The 21,766-nt window shown below is 32.7% G+C and overlaps 1 protein-coding gene and 1 long non-coding RNA gene across 3 annotated transcripts in view; both read left to right on the top strand.

Moving 5' to 3' along the window:
* The first annotated feature begins 5,779 nt into the window (after window positions 1-5,779).
* LOC125057934 (rootletin) overlaps window positions 5,780-21,766 on the top strand; it is a 45,633-nt gene continuing 29,646 nt past the window's right edge. The window contains exons 1-8 of one of the 2 annotated variants that reach the window (XM_047661894.1): window positions 5,780-5,803; window positions 17,984-18,079; window positions 18,216-18,401; window positions 19,148-19,362; window positions 19,533-19,698; window positions 19,923-20,135; window positions 20,721-20,879; window positions 21,450-21,583. In XM_047661894.1, the coding sequence (XP_047517850.1) occupies window positions 5,798-5,803; window positions 17,984-18,079; window positions 18,216-18,401; window positions 19,148-19,362; window positions 19,533-19,698; window positions 19,923-20,135; window positions 20,721-20,879; window positions 21,450-21,583 (1,175 nt within the window). In that variant the 5' untranslated portion in view covers window positions 5,780-5,797. The remainder of the gene's footprint in view (window positions 5,804-17,983; window positions 18,080-18,215; window positions 18,402-19,147; window positions 19,363-19,532; window positions 19,699-19,922; window positions 20,136-20,720; window positions 20,880-21,449; window positions 21,584-21,766) is intronic. The other variant, XM_047661895.1, reaches the window with a different exon arrangement.
* LOC125057935 lies at window positions 11,084-11,557 on the top strand. Its single transcript, XR_007118290.1, has 2 exons — window positions 11,084-11,227; window positions 11,383-11,557. It is a non-coding gene; the product is annotated as an uncharacterized LOC125057935 (long non-coding RNA).

Consider the following 21,766-nt stretch of genomic DNA (forward strand, 5'->3'; position numbering starts at 1 on the left):
TTCGATTTCGATTAGTGTAGATTGTGTAAGATACATTGGTGTCTTTTATGAATATAAATGAAATACATTAGGTATATCTGTTCTTTAAAAGGTTTGCCACCTACGTTATGGTAGTTTATGCAACTGTCATATAATAGAGGCTATTAAAAAACAAGTGTTTTAATACCGAATTATATGCAGTTGCATACACTACTTTATTTAATCTCATGGCAATAGGAAGCTACATTAACAAAAATGCAATATAAAAGAAACAAAAGTCTATTATTGGTCTATTGGCTCGGAATCAGCGCTCACCACAGACAACTTTTTAAATTTGTTTTTACTATTTATTAATTTTTAATTGTAAATAATTATACATTTTGAATAATTATATTATGTAGGTTAAGAATATTGTAAATACTGTATATTTGTGTGTTGAAAATAATTATGTTTAGTTGAAAAAAATAAAGAGCTTATTTTTAATTCATTATTAAATAGCTTTTTTATTATCCTAAACATGCTATCTAAAATATGCGAAAGCCTATTAGGATTTCACGAGTTCACCAATTTCTATTGATTTCGATTACTACTAATATTACAAGGCGGAAGAGTTTGTTAGGTTGCGCCAACCCTCCCTAGGTTTAAACATAAAAATTATTATTGTGTTTTTTGTCCAATAAATCAAGGAAGGCGAGGCAAGGAAGCGACTCTCATCCCTGGTATTTATTTCTATGTGCGCATTTAACATTAGCTCGAACGGTGAAGAAAAACATCGTGAGGAAACCGACATATCTTAGACCCAAAAACTCGACGGTGTGTGTCAGGCACAGGAGGCTCATCACCTACTTGCCTATTAGGATTAAAAATGATCATGAAACAGATTCAGAAATCTGAGTCCCAGACCTAAAGAGGCGCCACTGATTTATTTTTTTAATCAAGGAAGGCCTTAGGTTAGTTGAAACGACGATATTCTATAAAAACAGAACTTTATTCCACTAACCTCGGCCACCAGCGCGTTATGCATAGGCTTCCTTACGATAAACAAACCGTTTACCTATAAACAAAATTATGTAGATAGGTTTTCATATCGAAAGGATAATATGTGCATCCTTTGATATCGATTTAACAGACACGCACAATGTTTATGAAGCTCGCTCACGAAATCGAAACACGGAAGCTTTTTGCAAGTTTTATATTTAAGCTCGTAAATTCGACTTTGCGTTTTATACACGTTGGTATATTAAGCATACTATTACTATTAATAATAATTTATTTGAAATCATATACATTGAAATAAATAACTAAACTTAACATAAACTAAAATATATCATTAAAAGGAGTCCCTTTAGGCAAGGTTCCGAAGATACTGGCAGCGTTCCCCCTTTGAATAGCTTGACTAATTCTTTGTCCGAGGTAGCTGCCAGATCTTCGGTCTCCTGTGATGTCGACTAACCTTTTTGATATTTCTTTAAAAAGCCTTAAAGCGCTAGGACCCCACGGACCAAGGGTCTCGACACCGAATGGGACAAAATCATATTCTGATATTAATTATTATTATAATCTATTACTATTACATTGGTATATTAGCTACGTCCTGTTGCTGTTATATTATGTATCACTATATCAATGCATAGTAACAATAAAAGGAAAAACATTTTTCTTAACAAAACTTGATAAGGAAGAAAGGCAAAATGAAACTAAAAACTAAGTTTATTCGTCATAAACTTTTACTGACCCCAATAATCCTCTAAATAGAGCAGACATTTCGTGGAAATTCAGTATACTGAAGCTAGACCACACCCCGTCTTTGACAATGTTAAATAACCAATTTATTAGTATCTCATTCAATAACAATGTATGTTACGTATATATACTTTATATTATTTAATTGGTTATGGCTGATATCACTGTCTGGGAACGTGATACAAGTTGCGTTCAGACATATAATGTTGTAAATGATTTTCTTGGTTAATTAGATTTTCCTACGTCCGGTTTTTATCTTTAACTTTTGACCCCAGCATTGGTTAAATAGACACAGATAAACAAAAATATGACAACAAGTTAGTAAGTTTATGTAAGTTATACTTATTATGGATTTTTTTTTCGATTTGCCTCCGTTGAAATAAGTCAAATTAATTGTACATCAAAATTATAGTTCAACTCTACCAGATCCTGTATTCTGTTGCGCAAAGTACCTTCCTTCTACTAATCAGTAGTTGGATGAAGTGAGTTTGATTCGAAATCAGTCTGATTTTACTAACAGATTTTTCCAACGACTCTTGCCTTGATTAGGTTTAATTATAGACTATATTTCTGTATTCTCTGTAATTATCAACTTTATTTTACATGATAAGTTTGGCACTTCTTGCTCTTCCCTATAGATACTTCAATATATTTTTAATAATCAATTTTTGGCCGACCTTTCTTGTTAAAGATAAGGTTGCCGTGCTATATTAAAGGACATTTTCGTTATAATAATACTTAGTTAAACCTAAACTTTTGTAAGTATTTCCAGCGTAGTACAAAGGCCTTATTTGGTATATATTATTCACATTATTATATAAATTAAGATAAAAGTACCAAATATAAATATTTACTTCATTTAAAAAAATACTACGCATTACCCTAATAGATTAATTGATAATGTTTTTATATCAAAGTCCATCGTCCAAAGCTGGCGCTCCGGTAGGTCAGACGGGATGTAGACAAACAATCTTATCTTTGACATTTTGTTCTGTGGGTTTTACAGTATTCATATTGTAAATACTTATTCCGAGTACTTATCCTTTTAATAAGTATTTTATATATCAAATTACTATTAGTAGAAATTAGTAAAAGATCTTATGCGTGTACATAACACACATGAAATTAAATATCAAATATGTAAAAGTGTTCCAAATTTGTAACCACGCGATTCGGATTCTTTATTCAAAATGATTAAAGTATCCGCTAAATACAACTAAAAAAACTGAAATGGGTCTAATAAAATGTAAATCTAATTTTAAAGGTTATCATTCACGTGTCGTTTTTTATCGATTATAATCGCCTAAACCTATTTATCGCGTGTATAACGCGCTATCTAAGAAGAACAATTAATTGCATTGCTAGACAATTGTAGTATCTATATCCATAATTTAATATGTCTATAACCTCAGTCTCGTGATAGAGAGGTGAATTACACAGATGTTCAAAGTCCGTCCCACTAGACGACACGACCCACATTCGTGACATTTTATATGTACATATTTAGTTAATAAATCCACTTTAACCAAAAATTTACTAATGACTCCATTATTCAAATAATTACCTAAACATAGTTTATTGTCAATAAGAAATATTCTGTGGAATATTCTTAATGATGTCTATTTTAATATTTACTTTAAATTAGTAGGTTTAAAGTTGTTTCTGTTTATCTATTCCTAGAGTTGTAATTTGTACTGAACGCCTACCAGTTTACAAGCGTTGTTGATATTCACAGAAATGATTACATTTTGTTAATTTTGGGGCAGAGACTCTTGGGACTTATGGTAGAAGAGCAAAGCCTCTTTTGTAAGACCTAAGCGTTTTCGAAAGTACTTGGGATAACATAACTGGCATTGTATTGTAACTCATTACTTTGTAAGGCAGAATTTTTTATTTTTTTCGATGGGTTTTATTTATTTATTTCTAATATTCTAGGAAGACACACGGGCTAATTAAATAAATAAATTCTTTTGGAGGAAAAAAAATTATATCGGTTTGATTAGATAAAACATGTTATATAAGTTATATATTTATATAATACGATTTTAGCGTGGTTAAATAAGCCGGTGCTACGCCGTAGTATTATGCTACGAGGGCATATTATGGCGTAGTAATACTAATACTAAATCTAAATCTATGATAATTATTTTTTGTATTCATTTAGTCTACTCCATTCTAGTAGTTTATAGAATGAAGGTTATCATGGAGCATGGTAAGGCGACGAAGCAGGGATACTTCTTTGTCTGTTTATTTGATTTATATTAATATATGTCTCTACTCTTCCGTTGAAATTTAAAGACAAAGTGAAATACGAAAATAACAGAAGTGGCAACACACTAAAAAAAATAAAGTGTAACTATGCCGGTTACATTGCCCGCGTTTGTTATAGCAGATGGGTCAGTCCGGGAGGTAGCGTTGCATTTTAGCTAGTGTTTTTACTCCGAAAAACAATTGTCAACTGCATCGTTGGCTATACGTCAGCTGCTCGCATGAACTTACAAAAAAAAATACGTAAAATAAATTCATAGTACGCCGTTTGAAACTAGACCACGTGATTGTTTGAAAGACCGTCACCTAATGCTGTACAGATTATTCGAGCAGTGCGAATTTCATGTTAGTACATATAGACACATTTAGGTGTAAAAATAAATCCAGTACATACCAGTTGTAAATTGTATGCTATATCGCGCCCAGACATCGTAGGCCATCATATTATTGATAAATCGTAATTAGATCCGGTTGACATTAATTAGGGAAATAATTCTGTTACAATTAGTGTAATCATTATTCAATTTGAACTTATGATTTTAAGTTTTTAAATAATAGATTATAAGTTTAAGTGAAGAAGACAGATTCGTGCTTTGGTTAAAACAATCTAATATGACTAATATAGATTTTTTTTACAAAGAAGAAATTGAAAAACGTATACACGAACTGAGTTTAATACTTTTTCGTATGTTATTTTAGTTTAGCTCTAGCTAAAATTGGCAAAAATCATAAACATTTCTATCCTTATGAAATAAACTTTACGATCTTTCCTCATACTTATTAAATGTATATATAGAACTTTTGGAGGCATGTGACCACAAACACCGCGACACTATAGAAAAACTGTTAGTTTAAAGTTTTAAAATAGATCTAGAGAAAATTTCAAAAATATATATTAATGTTTCCGGTAGGATAGTTATACCCAATGACCTACTTATAGTCAATGATTTCGCGTGTAACGGTAAAGGGGATTTTAGGATAATAACCAGGACAGCACTATTGTGGTGAAATTACCATTGCTGTCCCTATTTCTCTCTACAGTGATGATAGTGACAAATATATAGCGCATTTTCATATGTGAAAATTTATAGATATTGATGACTTGCAATTTAATTTGTAACACCTCGATTGGTTTAATCGGATATTTGGAGGCTTTGGAAAGACATGCTCCTTATTTTGCTGCAATACGTTCCAAAGAAATAATAAAGTGAACACAATTTAAATTAAATAAATGACGTCATTGTTATCGGCTCGATCTAGGAAACCAATAGATGAGGCGGCCATAACTTGGTGGAATCTTAATGAAAATTCAGAAAATGCAAGTCCTAAAAGAGTTGAAACGGCAACGAAATCAACAAATACAGAAAGTGAATTTATTACAAAAACAAAAGCTAATCCAAAAGAAATAGTTCTTCAAAAATGGAGGGAAAGACATTCAAAAGCAAATCACGAACTCGTAAGAAAGGCAGTTATTAATTCGATAAAAGAAAAATTTCAAAATACAAAGCATAGAACTATCGCTTCTAATTTAAGTTACATTAAAGAAGATAATGCAAAAACAGTGCCTACTATTATAATAACGAATGCGGATGTCGAGGAGACATCAAATTTGAATATGGACAAAAAGCAGCGAAGGAATTTGGACTCTGTTTTCGATGGCTTGAGGGTTGAAGGTTTCGAGGGTGATGGGTTAGACGTCGGTCACGCGAGCAGGTTTCAGATGGAGCTAGGTAGTGAGGTGGCACAGTATAGGCCTTTGGCTCGAGACGCTAGGGCGGGCGCGGCGGAAATACGCGGGCTTCTAGACATGCCGGTAAGTTTTGTTAACTTTGTAACGTTATAATTGGCAGTTTTGTCAGCCATCTATAATTAGCAAATATATGAGAATATTAAAGTAGTAATTATATATCAACGGGAACGTATACCAAAAGAGATAATCAGAGAAAACCAATAAACGGTTAAATTGATACTTAGTGTCCTTGTTATTGAAAGAATTCGAAGAATGTTTATACTTAAAATTAGTTTTTATAATTGCATTTCAATCAAGCCAAAATCCTTGCAATAACTAAATATACATATATAAATAATATGTATAGTTAAAGGCTAGAAACAGGTGCTTATTTATAAACCTATCGGTATTGGTAACACAAATATATAAACAATATAAATAAATCCACGTCCTAATTACCTATTAATAACTATAACAGTGATCATGTTCTCAAAGAGTGCTATTCATAGATCCACTAAACATTTCCTATTGTTCTAATTAACACGTAATAATATTTATCTATGGCCGTGAATGATAGCGAAGGGACTACATGATTCGTCAAACGTATTTTAAAATAATGATGTCAGAATTGTTTATTTACAATTGACAGAAAGTCCAAGTCAGAGTCGAGGGAGTAATTCCGGTTTCAGATAAAATATTGTGTAAATAAGGAAAATTTGTTTCTTAGTACTTATGATTATTTCTTAACATTAGGTTCGGTACAAGGTACAGGATAAGTTTGACAAATACTTACGTGGCGGCGTAAAATAATAGAATAATCAAACTTAAATCAACCCTTGGCAGTACAAGAATAATAACGTTCATATAAATGTTTCTCCCTCTGTTTAATTCTGCATCAAACTCATGAAGTACCTATTATAAACGAGAGCTCCACTCTGGACTTCTAAACTGTGTTGCGCTGTGTCGTCGGCAAAATCACACTCGTGAGATGGGAGACGTCTCTCTTCTGGCGACCAGTGAAGGTATCTCCCGAAGTCATGGTCCATGAATACCTGAACGAATCGATAAGAGAGCGCCCCCATCTTACCCACAAGTTGAACACTGGAAATCTAGATGTAATTGACCAGACTCCGGCTCTCAGATCTTGCAACTCGTCCATTCATTTCTGAAATTGGTTTACTTTTTCATCAAAAGCTTACATTTTCATCAAATTTCTAAGTCTTCAAAATCAATTTATCAATTTAATTTTGCTTTTAATAATTTTTTTATATTTTTTTAAGTAGGTACAATTGGTATTCATAGCATTTATAATCCTAGATTTACGCATTAGTTAGAATTTTTAATCCTCTCTGTGTCTTGTCACTATGAGATATAGTGCTTAAATAAATAAAATTATCTTAATAATAAAATGACTAAAGAAGTGTATTCTCATTTCTCACCTAAATTTGTATAGAGAATCTGACAACGCCCCGAGTTACGCGCAAAAGTAATACATAGTTATTTCTATATTTTAGGCATACAAACTTGTCTTGTTTTAAAGCACCTTGTCTTGTTTGCAATTGTTTCAGAACTACAATTGGATTTGAAAACCATATGTTTTATGTATTATTATATAATATGTTCTATATTTAAGTTAACCTCTTACTTACAAATCATTAAAACAATATAGTACAATTTTAGGGATTGTAAGATTTTAGTAAACCTACAATAACTTCCGGCAGATCAAAAATTAATAATTTATAAAACATTGTGTAATTGCACTATTTTAAATAAGCACTACAAATTGACAGAAAGAGACGAATTTAACGCTCTGCGACGTAAAATGTCTGTCCTATCTATCCGAAATCCCTCTCCAATGTTACTTTCCGCCAATTGCAGGCTTTCAACTGCACATGATCCTCCTCCACTCTGCTGATCTAGCGGTACCTTGGCCTGCCTACTGGCACTAGGCTTATGGATTCTTCACTGATCTTGGTATAGTAATCTTGGTCTTCTGATAAAGAATTTTTGATAGAGGAAATTCACACTTTTGTAACAAGGTAGCACACCTTAAGGACCTAATATCTGTATAATATAAAGGAAAACAATCCTGTATGTAATTTGAGTTATATTTTTTATACATTACATCACAATAGGCCTAAAGCGGATAACGAAAATGTGTAATTAATTCCAAAGTCCAATTATCACTTGGTCACACCGCTTAGCCGTGTGCCAGTTATCTTCGAGCAACCTTCGGTCCGCAACACGGAACTGACCTATGATAACGAAAATCATCGCTGAAATGGGTTCTTCAGCACAATTAATATTTTTAGTTTTAACACGTTCCTTGGCCAGCTTTAATTGAAGGAATTAATTGCGCGTGTTCTTTTAGTAGAAAAATACCTGCTTATGCGCATCTTACGGGCCAAGTTATTTGCCAGAAAATATGGTCGTACGTATTAACCTAGAAGCATCTTCACCACCGTGACGCTTAGCTTTTGCTCTAATTATATTAGAAGCTCAGAATAAATCATTACGGTTATTTTTTAACTCTAACCGTAAAAATTAAAATAATATTTTTTTTTATGAATGCGGTATTTTTTTAAGCGTCAGTATTGCGCTTGGTACGACCTAAAACAAAATTATTGCAATGGAAATGGAATTCGGATGATACGCAGGTATATTAATCTCCAAACCACTGCTACAGATGTTAGACTCAATAAACAAACAATAAAATGCGATACTCAATAAGATATAGGGTACGCCATTCACTACATTTTTCTGTAATCATCGTAATCTAAACTTTTGATAATGCTAAGTACTAATATAAAGCAATGCGACAAAATGCATTGGTTTATATTTTTTTCTTTTTGATTTTCGTTAAAGTAATTTATATATAAATAGGTTATTGTAAGGATATTACTAAATATATAAATAGATCATATGTTTAGTAATATCCTTATAATTTCGAATAATAAACTTCTTAATGTTATAGAATACGGAGAATAAGGACCTGAAAATTTGTTTACTTACGATGTTATACGGCAGTGGTGACTACAATTATTACAAAAGCTATTTGAGCGTTATAATGCGTTTAATAATCCCTTATACATATCCCTTATACTCGTAAATATTGAGATGTGTACGATGACACACGTTAACTTTCACTCCACATTTTTCATACACATTTAGTGAGGTAACATGCATACATTCATTTCTTGTCTAGCTAAATCGATTACTACGGAGAGGTAATGAAGACTATACAAATGGTAAGCAATTGTTTCCCAATATCAACAATCGTTATATGTATTTAAAATGCCATTGATTAAATAATACGTCGCTAGAACCCTAATTATATTTAAAACACGATGTTTGATATCTTTGTCAGTGCATCGACTTTTTAGTATGGGAATCACGAACGAGTCATGCAACAGCCATGCAGCGTGCGGAAAGCTACATATCCGCTTTATAATAGGGGCAGCTGATATGTAACCGTGTTATTTTGCGAATTATTTAGTATACTACAAATTCAGCTAGTAGTAATTTTGTAAAATTTGATTAAAATATTTTTCTATAGAACATAGGGCAAACGGGCAAGAGGCTCACCTGATGTTAAGGTATACAATTGTTTAATCGTTGCCGTCTAAGGTTCGTAACATTAGCGTGATTGATCAGTTCAAAAGGGCATTAAAGATACACATCAGAATGGGACCATTAGACTAAAATTGGGCTAGCTGATGGCGACGTGTATCTCGTTCGTATATACTTAATATTAAATTTCTCATGTAAATAAAAAATAATTTTTGTAATGAGAAATAAAGTTCTTTAAACATTAAACATTATACCGCCGCCCATGGACAATCTCAACGCCGGAGGGCTCGCGGGTGCGTCGCCGGCCTTTTAAGAATTGGTACGCTCTTTTCTTGAAGGACCCTAAGTCGAATTGGTTCGGAAATACTGCAGGTGGTTCCACATAGTGGTAGTGCGCAGTGCCTTAAAAAACGCTTGAACGAAAAAGTGAGGTGATATCCGAGGTGATACAGGTGGAATTTCGTATGACGTTACGACTTTAGTTAAATAGCACTATTTACGCGTGAACCCTCAAAAACATTGCATCTGAGACTAATCTAGTTCATTTCACACTTTCTAAATTTACAAGGGGAAAGGTTTAAGTTTTCTATTGCATTATCATCAAATTGCTGTGTAAGAAAATAAATTATGCCTATCTTTCGATTCGGATGATGCCGCTATCGGCGGGTGTAGGTTCAGAGATTTCAAAGCATTGACGTGTAACTAAAGTAACGTGCGTTAGTACCTAGTAGTATTTCAATCTTTTAAAGCTACAATAATGTAAACAAGGTTATAAATAGTTATGTGACTGGGGCAGCTAGAACTATACTAATGATAAAAAGTGATAATGAGTACGACGCAATTATCTTTTATTAATAGTTATTTTATTTTCCAACATATCACCTTTCAAGCCATTTACACTTTGTATATACTCTTTCTAAAGCCAAAATCTTAAAAAAAAAGGTTAAAACAAAAGATTTTTCTGTTGTATTAAAAAAAATTGTCTTGGCGAAACAAAAAAATTTTTAGTGAGTTTGCCACGCCGTTACTTGCGTATTTAATGTAGTATTGTTTTATTTTTATTATATCTAATGTCTGGACTATGCCTCATAGTACTTTTCCAAGGAGAATGTATCGCATAATCAATATTTATTTAACACCCCTAGTAGATATAATTACATCTCCTATTTATGGTTTTATGGAAGCGGCTATCTAATAATAACTGGACTTTGAATTGTTTATGTACGTACAAGTTTCACATATTTAATCACACGTAACATTATAATAAATAAATGAGTTTCAATAGAATTACAACTATTATTAATTTTGATTTATATCGACGGCAATATCGAACCCAAAGCTTTTATATGTAATTTCGATGTAGTCTCAGTGTCCGTAGCGGCTAGCGCTAATGTCGCCATCTTGGGATCCTGCGAAACAAAATCTCATTATTGAGATCAGGATCGCTGTCAGCTATTGGAAGTTACAGAGTATGGGTCCAGGTCATAAGCGATTGTTATCAAGCTTCAAGTCGCTAAGGCGGCCAAGCAGATCTCGTACACACTACACAGTGTCCGTCGTACTTAACGGGCTCAATGAGATAATGTCTTCTGTTAATTGGTCTCTGTGTTTTTGCGATAGCACTAAGAATAGGTACATCTTAATACAATAGCCTTGGAGTTTATGGATTACTTAAAATAATAAACCTGTGTCATAGATTATTGATTTCAATCATATTTTGTAGATACTTAGATAATGCTTATTTTATGATTGTATTTTATGTCCGTAATGTATTGAAACTGGTTTTGACACTAACCCTGGAAAGATAGTCTGCGTAAAATTTACGCATGCGTTTTCGAATAATTGCTCTATCTTTCTAATTGGCGCGAATCCATAGCTGTGCGTTTAGGACTTTTCATTCGTGGTTGGGAGCTGCCGCGTGACGTAAGTGTCAATAAGGTAAGTGCCACCGATTTTGAAATATAACGACCGCGTGAGTCAAAATTACGCATGATTATCTTTATCGTGACTTTTATGATTTTGGCTTATATGACAGTTTTAGTACTGTTTTAATACTTTATATTATAACTAATATTATAATTTCATTTTTAAAGATATTGAGGCAAATATATATCACAATGGGGAGTATCAATTGAAACCAACACGAAATCCTGGCCGCTCTTATGCAAAGTGATGACGAGCTTCCGTGTGAGGACACCGACAGTGAAGTAGCGGACCACGTTTAAAGTTTTCTTTTTTTTTAAGTAAAAATAAAGGAGTTTAAAAAATTATCTGCAGTATTAATTATTCTAATATATGTGTATATATAATAACATACAGTTCATTAAAATAAACTATTAAACCTAGACCTACAACTAATTCAAATTCTTGCGTAAATTTTACGCATGATTATCTTTTCCGTATTACAAAATATGATTATCTTTCTAGGGTTAAATAAATAATAATAAGATTTATTTCGCGATTAGATAAGATTGTATTATGGAACATTGTGTTATCTATGTAAATCGAAATGTGATTTGGTCAGTAAAATGTTGGTAAAGAAAAATTTTGTAACCCACTTTCTATTATAACAATAATGATCTTCTTTACTTGACGGCCTCTTTTCCTTCTCTGGGATACCATTCTTTGACGTCTATCGTCCATTTTTCTTTTTTCGACCTAAGGTAGGTAAGATAGGTACTTATTAATTTGTTACAATGTTTCTAATATTTCTGTTGTGTCATATATATATGTGTTTTATTCCAGACTTAATTGGTTGACATTAAGTTGATCAGTCACTTTCAATTCGCTACGATAACACTTGCAAACAAAAAGTAAACATCAAACAAAACAACATAGTAACAAATCATTTGATATCGAGAACTTGATTATACGATCGCAGACGAATCCGGAGCTAAGCACAAGTTGGCACAATCGATACGACTCGTAATTTTTATAAAAGTATACGCGAAATATAATTTGTTCAAAAGATTTTCGACTTTACCTCAACGACGTAACGCATGATTTGACGATTGACAATTTCGGATACAAGATGGCTGCTTTGACACATAAACGTTGTTTACTGCCGCGAGTTCGCAACATGCAAGAACGATACAACCGTGGAAGTACATTTTAATAAACAATTTCTATTCATGCTTGTTTTATGTTAAGATTTTGGGTATTATGTATTCAAATAATTGCAATGAGGAAGAACCTTATCTAGTCACGTTCATCTTTATTCGACAGAGTCCATAATATTATAAAAAGTAATGGTTGTTTTTGGACAAGAGGTTCACGCTCAATGTTAAATGACTCTGCCGTCCAAGAAAAATAATGAAAGACGGCTTGCCGTAGCATGTTTTATTAAAGGAAGAATTTGAGAAACATACCAAAATGGAAATAGTTAGAAAATACTTCGCTATTGGATCCACTTAAATTTGTTTCTAATGGTTATGATTATATTAACATACCTATTGAAAGGAGCAATGATTGATGGATGTATTGGACAGTGATTTTATTGATTTAATGTAGAAATTATTTAAATGTTCACTGTCGCCCAAGATCTTCCTAACGACCGACTCTGTATAACCAGATAGATGTTTGGAGACCTTAAAGAATGTGGTGGAAACACATTTGTAAGCCGACGCAATATAAATCTCACTTTCTTAATGACGCACACTGCTTTCAAACCCTGCTTTTGAAATACTTAATGTTTATTTTTATTACGTTGTATGTAGATACTCTTTTAATTGCTGTATTTATATTTTAACGTGTCATCTATTATTATCTGTTATAAGCATATTTCTGTTTACTTTAGTTGTGTTTTCTACCCTTACATTTTTTCTTATCTGTAAAGCGCGCAAAGAATTTAAGGACACATCTCTAATATTATAACTTGTATTTCTTTTCATATATTTACTCTGCACCTATTTGTGTCTGTTATGTTTTCTTCTTGAATAAATAAATAAACAAATCTACTTAGGTAACAGGCCTAAGTCAGTCAAGGGCTCAATGTTAATAAATACACGCCATACAAGAAATCAATCTATGCAATCAAATCTAAGTTCCTCGTCAATTTTATATAAGTTATGAAAATATTTATTATCTATTGTATTACATAGCGTGACTTATCCTGAATTTCTAAACTAGGTCATCCGAACCCGACATCATTTACCAAAATGATAGAACGAAGAAATTACGAAAAGTTTTCGATGGAATTAGGAAACCACGATTTATTAGTTACAATCAGATTTTATAATATGATTTACACTTGGTATAGTTTCCGGATGTAAAACCAAATGAGCTCATGATTATAACCTACAATATCGGTTACTAGACTACGCAGGCCGGGTAAAATAGATTTGTTTATTACACTTTAGAAAATACTAGCAAAACAATTATGATTAAAGCTTCATATGTAACTCATTTGCCATTTAAAATCAATAACAATGATAAGATATAAATGTCAACGACCGCTGTTGTTTTTTTAATTCGATTGGAATAAATTAATACCTAATCAATTACCAACAGGATATCGATATTTTTACCAATATCGACGTGGGCAGAAAATATCGATTAAGTATTATCAGAGAACGATTTTGAATAAGCCTAGAATTATATCAATGTAGAATTATATAAAAATGTTTTTGCCGCGCAACACCGGTACTGGAACCAGCTGCTCGCTGAAGTATCCGAATTCCGAACTAACTCGACATAGAGTCTTTCCGCCGAGCGTACCAATTCTTAAAAGGCTAGGGACATGCAAGCCTTCTGGCAGTGTACCTAAGGGTCGGTGGTATTACATAATACAGATGTGCCTCCTAATTGTTCACCCCTTGTTCTATATAAAACTCTATTACCCTTATACGGGCGGTCATGTTGACTCCTTAGTTTTAACCCTTGTAACCTTTGGTGGTGTGGATGATACTTGATTTCATAGAAATTCGTATCGGATATTAAACAAATACCTAAGCACATGTAACAGAACGTAGTAACCAATAGTAAACTGGCAAGTTGCAACCAGTTTGTATTTTGTTTTTATCCACAAAAATAGATTTGGACCGACTAAAAAATTTCGCTTTAATAACATTTCTGTACCGTATACTTTTTACAAGGTGGTATTATTGTGTGTGGATACAGATGAAGTATCGATTAAAATGTGTCGTAATACATACATAATAATATAGTACCTGAATGAAATTGATGTTATAAGTACCCGGTCATTATACAACTGAAGCTGAATGCACTTATTTTTGATAAACAGCTTTTATCGGAGGCAGTGACCTTTGAAGAAATTTATTTTGATAAAACTACGCAATCGCGGCTTGTTGTTAGCAACAACTTTTAAAATTATAAACTGACACAACTATTTGTTGAATTATCTATGTTGTACATAAATTCTACTCGATTAAGATAAATAATAAAATAATATAGTGAAATTAAATGCTTATGAAATTATTATCTAAATAAATGTTTTTCTTTTTATTTGGACAACACATCAACACATCATACAACAAACAAATTGTCATATTATATACAACGATATGAAAAGCGGTACCGTCCCTGCAACATTCTGACACGATCAGTTGTCATCAAACGAAATGTTACCAGGATCGAGTTGACAGAATTACTGACGCATAAATAATAAATTGAACTGTTATACTTGAAGCTTCACGTTATGTTTTATGTGCCCATAAATGTTGAATACGTCTTCGTTGATATGTAAATCTCAAAACCTATAGATGAAGGAATTTCTTTAATATATTAGTATACGAATAATATCTCTTTAATCGGCAGCTTATGTCTGAGCGTCGTGGTCAGCAAGGAAGCATCTGGAGCGGACTATCAGTTTCAACCGATTTCGGTCCAGCGCGTCTCTTATGATGATGTACAGTTTTGAGGACGATGAATCTTCATCTGTATAGTGAATGGTCACGTGATCTTTTTCCTACTGTGTTACCAAAAACGATCAGTTTCTCCAAGTTCTCATCGCCTCTGCGCATAGTATAGCCGAAATAAGTTACGATTCGCTGGAGGGATATGATAGACAGGCGAATCGGTTGAGCCGTTTCGGAGGAGTATGGGAACGAACATTGTGACTCGAGAATATAATATATTAGATATTAGGTAGTAATAGCCATAATAATTGTATGGCATCTGTATTAGGTAGGTTACTTCCAAATATTAAGAAAAAGCGACTATAAATGTTATAATAAGATTTTAAATATTTGCCAGATACGCTAAGTCCTTTTTGGGTGTTTTGTTCAGAGTAGGTACATCACCTGAAAAATATCCAACTACGTTAACATTTTGTTACGTAGTTACGTGCTGAGATCGTCTTTATTTAAAAAAAATAACGTTTGACGATCTACAATATACCCAGTAGTAATTTTACGTATTATTTTTATATTAGAAAAATGATTTCTTATAATGTACTGGGCTATTCTAACTACTATTGATTAGCTTATCATGCGAATCGTATCGGTCGTTGACCTGACAGCCCCGCCTTAAGCATTTGACGTTGTTTCTATGATAGAATTTTGCGCATAAGTTTTTTGGTCTTTTTTAAGTTAATATATAGATAACTTTAATTAAAATACGATTTTGGAACTCCTAGTCCTTATTTAGTTACGCGTACCTACCCAGTTTTCGTGAATGTAATTGCTTGAAGATAAAATAGATTTTTAATGTTAAAGGTCTGTTTCACAATGTATGGATAAGTAACAAATAGCTATGTGTTGCATAAATTATTTGGAAGATAAATTGTGCTATCTGTCACTTCATCGGACTCATAGCTTATGATGGACTTTATGTGACAAATAGCGCTATTTGACAGTCGTGAAACGCAACAATAGTGTTTATCCTACCAATAAGTAATAAATAGCTAATTTGGAACTTATGTAGAACTTATCCGTACATTGTGAAACAGACCCTAAGTAAAGTATGTGCAAAATAGTGTTATAATAACAGACTGATTATATGAACACCTAAAATAAATTAAAGGAGAAAACAATTATTATTAAAAGCGGACGTGCACAATGTATTTACTCTTAAAACTTTCACTATGGTTCTATATTTGAGTTATATTTTGAAATATTATGACCGTTCTCCATAACAACATGTTATCCTGAATATTCTTTTAATGTGGTACAATCGTTTGATAACATGACATTTATAACCTCCCCCAATTGAAAGGGTGATTATTGAAACGGAACCTAACCCTTATACAAAAAAATACTATCAGTTACCTGACGTCACTCCATAAAGCACCATGTGATTCACAAAGTCTGCTGTGTTAATTTATATTGATTAAAAGTATAAATGATCCATTCTGCAATATTCGGCAGGCGTTATCCGAGGCAAGAATGAAGATGGTTTAGGTAATGTTTATATTAGCTAGTGGAAAATAATTTTACAGTCTAATATAATGTTTTTACATATGTTTTGGAGTAAGGATGGTGAAACCTCTAACCTAACGGAAGGAACCTCGAACAGTCTAACCACTGACTGGCCGGCCTGAAGGTGGGTAAGGTCGAGAGGTTGTAGATATCCTTAGAGGTCGGAATAACTTCGATAGCGCGTTCAGGGTATGACATAATCGCAGTGATTTGTAGCCGTAGAATGTAGGTATCGCTACAATGTCATCTCTTAATGTTACAATGAATAATTTCCATGATTAATAATTTATTTAAGGCACAAAGGAACGACTAACTAGTCTAGACGTTGTTTATTATATACAGTGCATTTTCATTGATGTTTGTCTGACCATGTTGCTAATACGAGATAATGTTCAGTAATATAGAGCTTATTTGGTACTAATTTCTATGTGATCATTATATGCCGTCGTTTTGGTAAATTTCTAAACGTAGCCTGTTTTCATATCAAACAGACGGATGTTTAGTTACTCAAGAGTAGCGAATTATGATTAACGATCCGTTATAGTCGATTCTATGCACGGCTGTGGTTGCGATGTCATGCTCGTTGCTTAGCAACGCGCGTGTTGTTTACCAATATAGTTATTTACCTTAGGAAAAAAACATTAGCATAGTTTATGGTTTGTCATATTTTTTAATATGGATAAAGGATAACAGTTAAATTAAGTATACATGTTAGTAACAGTAATATTTAATTTGTACATTAATGTAATATTTTATAGCATAGTTTTGAGTTACATTAATAAGAATATTAGATTAGTTATAATCTAATTAGTTAATCAAGAATAAGACAGTAAGTACATAGAATTTAATAGAATTGATTTTTTTAATCCAAAACGTGTAGGTTACATTATAGTGTCCGCTATTACCTGTTTTAGTTAATGATTTTCGAAAAGAGACAGGCTGAGGCCGCTACTATTTTAACCCAAACAATATTAATTATAAATGCAACGGGGTGGTAATTAGATGCTTAACCGAGATAGTATTTCCACGCCATGGAAACCAACAGTTTGCGGCTTATTTCAGTGTATTTTGCACAAGGAAAACCTATTTTCTTTTGCTTAGTTTTTGTTACATTTACCAAGTTAGCAGATAAATATAACGATAACATCGCATTTATGTGCATAATTTATAATGGAGTTAGAATTTAAATCAGTCCGACATGTTTACTTCGAAGTTAAACGCAAAAAAAAAGTTGGAAAGAGAAAAGTTGGTTTTCAAATGAAAGAAACGAGTCGTTTTATCGTTACATAATACTTAAATAAGTTTTTTTTTCTTTTAGTTGCCTGCGCGAGAAGGTTTAACAACTCCGAGGAGCGCTAGAGCTCCAATAGGCCGGAGACCACCTAGTAGCCTCCCTCATACACGTAAAAAGGAGGTAATGTATAGTAAATTTATACTAGATCAAACTTAACTGCCTAAGTAATTTAAAATTAAGTAAGTGCTGGTTTTCTCATTGTCTTGACTTCTGAATAACCATAAAACTTGTGCGTAAATAAACAAATTCGTTTTAGAAGACGCCTGAGAGTCCACCGGATATGGATTCACCAGTGGGAAGTGTTGGCAGCGATTTGCGACGGCAAAATGAGGAACTTCGTGCTCGTCTTGCTGGAGAAAGCGCAGATCATAAGCGAAGACTGGATGCTTATCGACGTGCTCAGCAAGGTCAGGCAGCACTGGTTTCTCGTCTACAAGCAAAGGTAAGTTAATAGACACTTTATACTATGCATAATTTTTTGTTATTAGGTATAGGTACCTAATAACAAAAATTTGAGAACAGTATTTCATATATGTAGTATGTAAAAAGAATATGTTATTTTGCATTATTCTGAAAAACACATGTGCTTGAGTATTACATGTGTTCGATTGATATTTTGCAGCTTTTCTTAAGAAGTAGAAGTATGTTCGGAGGTTTTCAAAATGTTTTTAGGATATAGATAAATCAGGGAAAAGAGTTGCACGCAAAACCCTCATAATAGGCCAACACTACTACATACTAATTTATATAAACGAATATAAATAAGTTTTTAATAATTATATAAAAAGTCTTATGTCTATTTATAGGGTAGTTAAAATATTACCATAATCTAACATTTTCCGTTGTCACAGTGACAATATCACTTTACCGTTATAAAGCGTCAGATATCAATTGTAATTTTGACATTGTTTTTGTCGCTATAATATCAATAACAACAACATTTAGAAATTCAAATTTAGTTTCTTTCAAAACAAATTAAATAATCGCTTACGACCGCAAAATATATTAACATAGTAGATACAAGGAGTATATTCTTAATTGTTGTGCATAATTATACACAACATAAAGTGCCTTGATATTTATTATATATTATACTTAATTTATAAAAATTACTTAGTTTATTTAACTTGATCATTACTTATATTGCCACTTTTGAATAGAAAAATAAATGTCTATTTACTGTAAAAGGTTCTCCAATACAAACAAAGATGTAATGATCTGGAGAACCAAATGGTGGAAACCACACCACGCAGTGACACGAGCTACCGTCCAGCCACTTCCTCTGGAAAAGTTATTGCCCTGCCGTCCTCGACCCAGCCAACGCCATCACCAGATTTTCGAAGAGAAGAACGCATTACTGACTTGGAAACCGCCTTAAGAAGACTAGATGAGGAGAAACGCAAGTAAGGAATATAATCGAGAAAAAGTAATTGTAGATATGTTAGCTGTTGCTTGTAATAAAAAATCACTATTTCTAAATTCATACAAATTTATTATTAATAATAATTAAATTAAATTAAGAACAAACATGAAACATAACCAGCACTTTTTAGAATACCATACAATGTTTCAGATGTGAAAAGCTTGTGTCTCAGAACACTTTACTCCGTGATCAACTGGAGGAATCGCACCAGTTGAATGAAGCTTTGACAAATGATCTGCAAAAGTTAACTAATGACTGGGAGGCACTGCGAGATGAAATGTCAATCAAGGAAGATGAGTGGAAAGATGAAGAACAGGTGCATTTTCTAACATTTCTGTAACAAAAGCATTAATAAAGCTATTCATAAGGATTTTTAAAGCTGTATTAAGGCAATAATTAAAATTCTGGTACTTCTGGGACACCTTAGATTCCCTAACAGATACATATTTATTTTAGTAAAATTTTATTTTAAAATTTAGTATTTTTAGTGAACTTATAAATAACAGTAAATTTGTTGAACATTAATTGTATATTCCACAGGCTTTTAATGATTACTACTCAAATGAACACAACCGTCTTCTCAACTTGTGGCGCGAAGTGGTCTCTGTTAAGAGGTTCTTCTCAGATCTGCAAACCAACACTGAGCGTGATTTGTACAAAGTCAAAAATGATATTGACTCAGCTGCTAGGGATTTGGTGGGGACCCTGAGTGGTTATGCTATTACAGCATATGCCAGTCATGATAATTCTAAGGTAAAGGCTTCTTTGTTTAATATCATATTATAATTTAGAGTGTCTAAAACAACATTGTTTTGTCTGTTAACACCACCATCTCTGTATCACCTTATATTAATATTTTTTTTTAAAAGGCACTCTAACAAAATACATACAAACACTTACAGAGAACACATGGCATAGAAAACAAGATACATGCATGTGCAATGTGCATCAATAACAAGTGTGCACAACATAATAATATATTGGTTTATAACATACTACATACTATAGTTTTCCTATAGCAAAGTAGGAAACTACAATTTACATTGGACTATTTTAGATTATACTAGTAGACTCGGCCAAGTGTTGCTGTGGCTAAGGTTTTTGTTACATTACATAGTAAACTATTCAAGTGAAACAGTAGGAGATCACCAGTCATGGGGATCACCGTGCTTTTCGGTTCGGCAGTTTAAAAGTCCATACAAAAGTCCAAACAACGTGACACGTAATTTATATATATTAAGATTTATCTAAAACTCTCAAAAACTAACAAATATTATCATACTGATGCACATGGTTTTTGTGAATATTATTTTCTTATAAAAATTTTATGTATTTCAGCCTGATCTTCAAACATCTCAAACACCAAATCCAGGTACGGCAATTGAAAGCCTCCGTTCTGATTTACACTCAATTACCACTCAAAGAGACAATGCTCTGTCTGATCTGAAGGAGAGAGACACGCGTATACAACGCTTGCTACAAGAGCTACAGGGATTGGTGAGTTATATAAAGAGAAATATATTGGTTTTTGTATAGATATAGTATTGTAAATAGATGCTTAGTACCCTCACTCTGAAGTCACTTTCTGTTGAATTCGATTGCATTATGATGAATAAAGATAGAACAATGCTTTAGCCAAGATGGTGTAAATGATGTATGGAAATGGGATATATATATTTTTTCATACTAAAATATGGCTCTGAGGAAATTTATATTAATAGTTTCATAGTTAACTATAGTTAATTTGTCTTTGTCTAATTGTGTTAATTTTGTAATAAAGAGACAAAACAATATTTGAGGTGAAACTGTATCATAGTTAGATCGGTTTAATTATTTGAACAATGTTTTGAATGACCTAAGAACTTATTGTCAATGTTAATTATGGAGCTCTGGGTAATAAAACTTGTTAAGTAATGTTGTTTTTGTTTTTTATAATATGTCAGCTTCATAAACTATTACTACTAGCAACATATAACAAAAACTTAATTAGCTGCGATCTTAAATCTCAAGAAGATGATCTTTTCGCAACGTCGTCCCTTATTTTATAGTGTTGTCGTTTAACTTTAGGAAGAGCGATGCGAGTGTGCCGAAGCAATTTGTTCTGAGGCGGGAATAATGCGCTCAGCGCTTGAGGAAGTTGCGCGTGCACTTATTCAGGATTCCGAAACTGACGCTCAGCCTATACATATGCATCTAGACAGGTGGGTTAAGGGCATTTATGACTTAGAATCTATTATTTTAGAATCCAATGAGTTTTTGATATATGGGAGTCATACTTATACTTAGTTCATAAATTCATTAACTGTTAGAATGTTTAGTTTTTTTTTATTAATCATATAATCAGTCTTTGCGACTATAAGTAGATACGTTGAGTGCTTCAAGGT

The sequence above is a fragment of the Pieris napi genome, chromosome 17 (genome assembly GCF_905475465.1).
Source record: "Pieris napi chromosome 17, ilPieNapi1.2, whole genome shotgun sequence".
Classification (NCBI taxonomy): domain Eukaryota; kingdom Metazoa; phylum Arthropoda; class Insecta; order Lepidoptera; family Pieridae; genus Pieris; species Pieris napi.